This window comes from Diadema antillarum, unplaced genomic scaffold (genome assembly GCF_040938485.1).
Source record: "Diadema antillarum isolate AM-2024a unplaced genomic scaffold, OU_Dant_1.0 seq00002093_RagTag, whole genome shotgun sequence".
NCBI lineage: Eukaryota > Metazoa > Echinodermata > Echinoidea > Diadematoida > Diadematidae > Diadema > Diadema antillarum.
In genome coordinates, this window is record NW_027272737.1 from 142,501 (window position 1) to 150,240 (window position 7,740).

The 7,740-nt window shown below is 38.3% G+C and overlaps 1 protein-coding gene across 1 annotated transcript in view; it reads right to left on the reverse strand.

The window, feature by feature from the left end:
- The window catches only part of LOC139713903 (F-box only protein 41-like), a gene marked incomplete at its 5' end in the record, with an annotated part of 10,008 nt that extends 2,329 nt beyond the window's left edge, over positions 1-7,679 (reverse strand). Inside the window, 6 exons of the mRNA XM_071625625.1 lie at positions 588-706; positions 1,633-1,782; positions 3,924-4,022; positions 5,183-5,298; positions 6,153-6,343; positions 7,041-7,679. Coding sequence (XP_071481726.1) covers positions 588-706; positions 1,633-1,782; positions 3,924-4,022; positions 5,183-5,298; positions 6,153-6,343; positions 7,041-7,679 — 1,314 coding nt within the window. The remainder of the gene's footprint in view (positions 1-587; positions 707-1,632; positions 1,783-3,923; positions 4,023-5,182; positions 5,299-6,152; positions 6,344-7,040) is intronic.
- Positions 7,680-7,740: the final 61 nt, after the last annotated feature.

Sequence of the window (7,740 nt, forward strand, 5' to 3'; positions counted from 1 at the left end):
AGATAGATAGGTAGATAGATAGATAGATAGATAGATAGATAGATAGATAGATAGATAGATAGATAGACAGATAGATAGACAGACAGACAGATAGATAGATAGATAGATAGATAGACAGGCAGATACATTTGTCCACTATATTCCACAAAACTCAGTAATACTCAAGTATCCCAGATTCTCACACACTTCTATTTCTGCTTTTAAATTTATGTAAAATAAAGAAGGGGATACAGCTACAAACTGCAGTGCCTTTTCTTTATACATCATGTATTTGATGTTGTGATATTGACATCAATTCGGATATTGGCCAAGAAATACTATGAGCAAATTTTTAGTTATGAAGAAAATTGAGAAAACGACTCACACATGCCCCCCTTCCTTTGTCTATATAGGCATCACTTTCCGTTTTGTTTGTTGTTTGTTTGTTATGTTTTTTGTTGTTTGTTTGTTTGTTTGTTTGTTTGTTTGATTGTTTGTTTGTTTATTTGTTTGTTTGTTTGTTTGTTTGTTTGTTTGATTGTTTGTTTGTTTGTTTGTTTTAACTGGAATTCAACCTTGAGGGGCATATGCCATGCACAGGTACTTACCAACGATGGCCAGTGATTCTGGCTTCACAAACTGACCACCCACACTGAGTGCCTGGAGATTGCTCCAGCATCTTCCAATCATAGACACACAGGAGCTGCCGAATTTCTTGGCCTTCTCGCTGTCAAAATACAATAAGTGATATGACGATACACAGTGGAACATTTCTCATCTACTGATATTCATCAGTAACACCTGCCCAATAAACACTGAAAATCTTGCTCCAGCAACAGTCCAAACAAAACATATAATTGCTTTTAAAAAGAGACAACCATACTATAAAAACTGCAACACATATACAAATTAATAATTTTTGTTTTGTTTTTTGTTTTTTCCCCTCACTGGGATATTTATTATTCTCTTTCATCTATACACATATTACAACATATTTCAAATAACATCATACTTTTTTTTCGAATTCAATACAATATACATCAAGAAAAAAGGTGTCTAAAAAGACACCATTTTTTCTGAAATTAATAATTTTGCTCACTATCATGTTTGAATAATATTCAGTGATAAAGGGAGGGATAATCAGTAGGTTTAGCAAAAAACAAAACAGAAACAAGCACATGAATATGTTACAATACTACAAGATCACTCAAAATCAATTTCACACCAGTACAACTTCCCAACAAGTACAAAAGGTATTCACATTGGGGAATGCTTGAATCTAACACGGTAATTCAAGCATAAGACAAAGAAAAAAAAAAGGTTGATCATTTGTGATACCAAGACACAACAGGACTAACAGATCAATGAATTTCAGTGTCAAGGTAAGCATATTAATGATATCTCTTTTCCTTTCCTTTTGAAGTTTGAAATGATGCAACCTTCATCTTTTGAAATCTTAGGAAAATTACTGTAAAACCAGGAATGTTCACAAGCATATTAATTCCCCAAATTTCGCAAGAGCCAAGATTTGCAAAATTAAAATGCACACGAAAGTTCTTGTCTACACAGTATGCATTGAATGTCAGTGACAATTCGCGAAAAAATTTCATGCCGCAAAAATATCTTGCTTTGCAGTACATCCTGCACACTTACCACGGATGTCTCGGTGGAATCTTCAGGGACACGATGCGGCGGCAACCAGCTCCGAGCGCCCAGACGACCTCGGGCCCGACAGGATCCGAGCTGCTGATGTAGGTCACGCTTCGCAGGTTCCGGCAATGACAGCTGCACAACCACAGCACCCTGCCAACCAGCAAGACAAGAAACACACACTCCTGTCACTATACCGACAAGATGGATATGAATGGACAATGCACGTTCGTTTGTGTGATTAGATTTTGGATCCTTTTCAGCTGGTCATCTGGAATCTATATTAAAATCTATTGACTTTGATTACTATAGAGTCCTGACCTGCATACTGGGGGAAAAAAAAAATGTACAACCATAATAAGAGTTTCCTTCTGGGGAAAAGTGAAGCTGAAAGTTTGGAAGCAGACAGGTATGCCCAAGCTAATATAGTTTAGTTGGTCTCCTACCACTTTATAGGGTAGCATCTACAAGGACTTTACAAGCTGTATGGAAATAATGGCCTTCTTGATGCTTTTCACAAAATAAACAACTTCATTGTGTTGTTGTTGTTGTTGTTGTTGTTGTTTTACCCGAGGCTACCTGGGGCCTAAATGAGAATGTGTGACAACCCTCCGCCCCCCAAACCGAAAATCTGTGAAAATGTCAGGCCAATTAGAGGAGGAAGCATAATATGAGGAATATGCCTAGATAGCTTTTCTTGCTTCCCCTAACCACAATGCTCTTTAAAGAGTATGATAAAACCAGAAAGGTTCACTTGCATTTTAATTTTGCAAATTTTGCAAGAGTCAAGATTCGCCAAATTAAAATGCATGCAAAAGTTCTTGTCTTCCCTATAATGTATTGCGTACCAAGGGCAATTCGCGAAAATTTCATGATGCAAATAAGGCCATCAGCTACAATTCACAAAAATATCATGCCGTGAATATATCTTGCTTTACAGTGGTCACATTTGACCTGCCCACTCCACAACCCATGGTAGTGATGTCCAAACAACAGACCTCCGCAATCTAGGCACTTTGGATTAAGAAGTTTAATCTTTCAAGAAGTAAGAAAAAAAAAAAGGAATCATTGGCTTCCACAATAATAGTAAGACAAGACCAAGATGTTCCTCATCCATTTTTGCTAAAAATTCTTCTTTTTCTTTTAAAGTAATAAAATAAAACAATCAAATAAAACAATCAAATATAAAAAATAAAATAAAACAATCAAAACACTCAAATCATCAACCACAGCTTACCCATACAAAGAAGTGTACAATCACAATTTCTGCCTTGGATAGAGAGAGCATGTGTTTTCTGAATCCCATTCAATCTGAACAGGATATAAATGCACATGTTGAAGGTGCATTCTGTGATAAAATGAAAAAAAAAAAAATTCTACACTCCTCATCACATGAGAACCTGTGCAAAAGGAGTCAAAGTTGACGGAGTGCGTGGGATTTCAGTGTTTGTGAAAAGATGTGAACCTTTTAACAGCATTGAACATGGTGTTACACACCAAAAACAAGCAAGGTTTATAGCGTAAAATATTTGTATACAATTTCAGGGACCAGGAGGTGGAAAAGAGGAAAGATTTGTGAATAATAGGGCTCTGTATGCCATTGGGTCTGTTCTGCTTTCATTTCACTGCAAAAAGCTGCATCTCTGTGACAAATTCTTTAACATCCCCATTTATTACCACACTGATCCAATCAGACACTTTGAACGCCATTGTTTGAACCACAACCAAGGTTCTTGCACTTTAAAAACACAAATATGTGAGCATTGTGGATGTCCTTATTCTTTTGATGACTGCAAAGCAAGACAAATCAATTTATGTATGACGTAGCCCAAATCACTCAGCCATACATGAAGGCTGCCTAAAGTATGTAGAATGTGAAAACTACAAAGTGTGCGATACACAAAACATCTTTCCTATGCAGACGCGAAAAAAAGGGTACCGCAACAAAGCAATCCACACAACCTGTTAAAGCATCAAACAGTCCAACAGGCCAACGCACAATGTCCTGAGAAGTGAAATGAAAAATGACAAAATGGAAAGCACCATCATTCCAAATCTACCGACATGGAATTAAGAAAGAGGATAAGAAATGATGTAGCGGCAACAGCTTCGATAAGTACCTCCTCTGGCCGATAGCAGTCAAGAATCTAGAATCTGGAAAGACAGCATTCACACAGTTGGAACAAAAAAAAAAAAAATGTAAAAGCTGTGTCAACTTTATAAAATCCTTGTATTTCTTAATTTTCATCTCCAGCCATGGGCATGGGAAAAGAAGGCAAATTTCTGGCACTCACCGCTCTGTGACGATGTTGGGGCAGTCCACAATCTTCATGGTGAGTAGCTCATCCCCAGATGCCTGTAGGAGTTCCTCAAGTCCCGGCTCCAAAGTTCCTCTGAACATAGGATAGAATGGAGGTAAGATAGAGGGAAGATGATCCCACATAGATACTCCTTCTGTACGTCATGAACATTACAAAATAGCATTTATTTCATTTTGTATGAACTCGTTTACAATAGAATCTATTTTACAGATAAAATTTAAGATAGTAACAAAGTCAAAATACATTTTTTATGTGTATAATAAAAGGTGTAAACAACAGACAATTTGTTTTTGCCAATCATTGAAAAGATATGTGATATCATCTCACATCACTGGCATAGGTATACACAAATATTTATCTGTGGGACTATGCTTGAAACCACAACAGTTCCACTACTGACAGCTGAAGAACATTTGAGGTCAAGCATTTTCAAAGAGCAAGAAAAAAAGCATTGTTCTTTCTTTTGTGTGTGAAGCAATTTTCCATTGTATGTCAAGCAAAGCACACAATCTACAATCTATGTTCCAAGTCCTCAATTGCAGTCTCCGCAAAATTCATTGGGTACCAACTGGCAAGACAATAGCAAATGTCACTATCATAGACATAAAAACAGCCAGTTGATAACAGCGATGAAAAATTCTGAACAGTTTTTTCATAAGCACTACTACCTTCCTGCAGTCTTCCTTGTTGAGGGTGACTGTGGATCATCCACTAAAGAACTAAGGCACTCTGCATCCTACCTGAGTTTAATACAACAAAGAATACTGGTAAAGGTTTGAGTTTCTTCAGTTTGTCTCCCTCTACAAATGAAAATTTGTTAAGATCGCAACTGCTGATCTGTAAATTAACAAACATGTCAGAAAAAAGGAACCAGTGGGACTCGAACCTGTCATCTACTGCTTTCCGGGCAGCGACATTACCACCAGGCTGTCCCTGGTTGCCGGCAGTGACACGATGAACATGGAACAAATACCCAAGCTCCGAGATTCCGACATTGTTATGTTAAGTAGTTCAAGGCGGACAAGGCATAGGATAAATGAAAAGCAGTAGATGACAGGTTCGAGTCCCACTGGTTCCTTTTTTCCAACATATTTGTTAATTTACAGATCAGCAGTTGCGATCTTAACAAATTTTCATTTATAGAGGGAGACAAACTGAAGAAACTCAAACCTGAGCCTTCACCCCTCTGAATAATATCTTTCTTTCAATACTGGTAAAGTTTGTTGGTCTACCTGATCTTCTTCTGATACGTGTCCACTCTCTCACCTTTCCTCCTCTCTCTTGGAGAGAGCCTCTCCAGCACTAGCCACTTTAGTTGGCTGCACCACTGAGCCAAAGTCTTTAGAAACTATTCACGAGGAGGGAGAAAAAGTCACACGAACATATGATGCTGTAAGGTGTCATTCTGATATATACAGTATACAGCAGATGTTAATTTCATTCAACATTTGTTTAAAAATAAACAAAAATACAAATGGGCATATGATATCAGGAAAGGGCATAGAGACATTATTTCTGGCCAACACTAAGGTTGGAAAATCTTCTTGTTTTGCTTGAAACATTTCATAGATTTGAACAAACCTATATTTTTTTTTTTTTCAAATATTCAGTACAGAAATATGAATGAATGACTGATTGATCAAATACATAAATAAAAAATTGAATGAATAATAAAAAAAAGAAATATATATGAAGAGTTTGTTCGCGAAAACCGATAAGTCCATTTTTAAAGATTTTGAAGTACGATATCTGTCATAAAGTACAAAATAATACCTTTTAAATGATATATTGGTCACTACATAGAAAGGTACATTTTTGAAGTTATGGTCAAAAGAAGCAAAAATTTTCTTATTATTCTCTTTATTTTTCTTGACCTTTAATCGCAAATATCTCCATTTGGCAAATATGGACTTATCGGTTTTTGCAAACAAACTCTTCATATATGAAAATATGAATCAAACACATCGATAAACAAATAAAAATGTAAATGAAGTAATTACAGAAGGAATGCATATTGAACAGATGAATGAACAAATCAAAGAATACATGAACTGATAAACAAATTAATAATTGATAGGTTATTAAAACATACATACATGCATGTACATACATACAAACAGACATACATACATAAAAACATGAATAAACAAATGATTACATTTTAATGAATGAATAAAGATAAAGCAAATGAGTTAAGCTCACTTTGCTGGAGATCCTCCTGTTGTAGAGGTGGACGTACTGCCACAGAGCTGGATCCCTGCTGACGGACCGCCACTCCCTGCAGACGGCTGCACACTTGAGAAGGGTGGGTGTGTTCAGACGAGAGAAGACCAGGAATAGGGCCACCCTACGTCTCCTCGCCTCCATCCTCTGCAGGGCTCCTTCTCTTCCTCCTGAAAAGAGAATTGTGAAATAATCATTTAAGTTCCTCAGCTGTTGTTGTTGTTTCTCTTGTTGTTGTCACTGTTTTTCTATCCCCCCACCCCCATCTATGTTCCTAACCTGTGTCCCTATGCTAGGTTGCTGATTAATGTAAAAGTGGAAATTTTCAAGGTGTTGAAATTTTTGTGCATTTCAAATTACCAAAAACTAGCGCAAAAATAAAAGCATATGAATATTTTTGCTTGCCATATGTTCCAGTAGTTAAGGTCTGGATTCCGTGGAATTAAAAACATGCAAAACTCATCCAACCCGGCCAAGCGCAAAAAATTACTCACGCGAAAAAAAACAAACAAACACTTTTACAATAGAAGAACTCATTGACATACAAAGACTATCTTCAAGTCTATTAGGAGAGTCATTTTCACCTTTCTTTCTTATTTTCATTAATTTTCCTGAAATGTAATATTTACTGCTTGAATATGTATTCACATCTTCAGGTAACCTTGGGAGGAAAAATTGATCATGAAAGATGTGTGAATCACGACTGAAAAAACACTACTTGATTACACATCAACGACAGTTGCAAAGTAACGGTTTGCTTGAGGACCTGTTATTAAATCGCTTGTGGGTGATGGCTACTGAGTAACAGGAGCATGACATAACTCGTACTAATGAAATTTTTGGTCAGCAACCTACCTTCCACAATACCTAGATGTCTCCTCCCTTCTTCAGACAACTGAGAGACCGACGTGACAGAAATGTCCGATCCTGAGCTGTCCCCATCATCCAAATGCCCAAGGATTGACCGGTGTCCACCTTGTGTCCCGAGCTCGGCACGTTGAGAAGCATGATGGGTGGGGTTGTTTTCTCTGTTGATGGACGCTGGCACGAGGAGAGGAGAGTCTACCTCCCCTAGTCTGCTTTTGTGCTCGCGCTGGGCCAGCACGTCCTTCATCACCCCCTCGAGGAAGTCCAGGTCCCAGTCCTGCTGGTTCCCGGTCCCGTCTCTGGTCCAACCTCCCTGCTGACCATAGTTGGACAGGGATCTTGGTGAGTACGATGACCCTGTCTGCAGGATCTTTGCGGGGGCATTGTCTCTGAGGATGGAGTGGGGTAGGCTGGGATGCGTGCTCTGCAGCGATGCGCTGTTGTACTGCGATGTGGATAATGTTGGCGTTTCGTAGGCCGGAGAAACCAGTTGGGCGGAGATGGCTTCTTCCGTTGGATCCAGGGTGTGATAGAGAGGGGCATTTTCAGGCACAGATTGGGCAGGGGCGTAGCTTGACGAGGTGCGATCGGTGTCACCACCCTGATTCAAAGCTGGCTTAATAAAGTAACCTCCACGTCCTTCTCCATTAGGTATGCAAGTCTGATTGATGCTGGGGCGATATCTCAGATCATTTTCAGA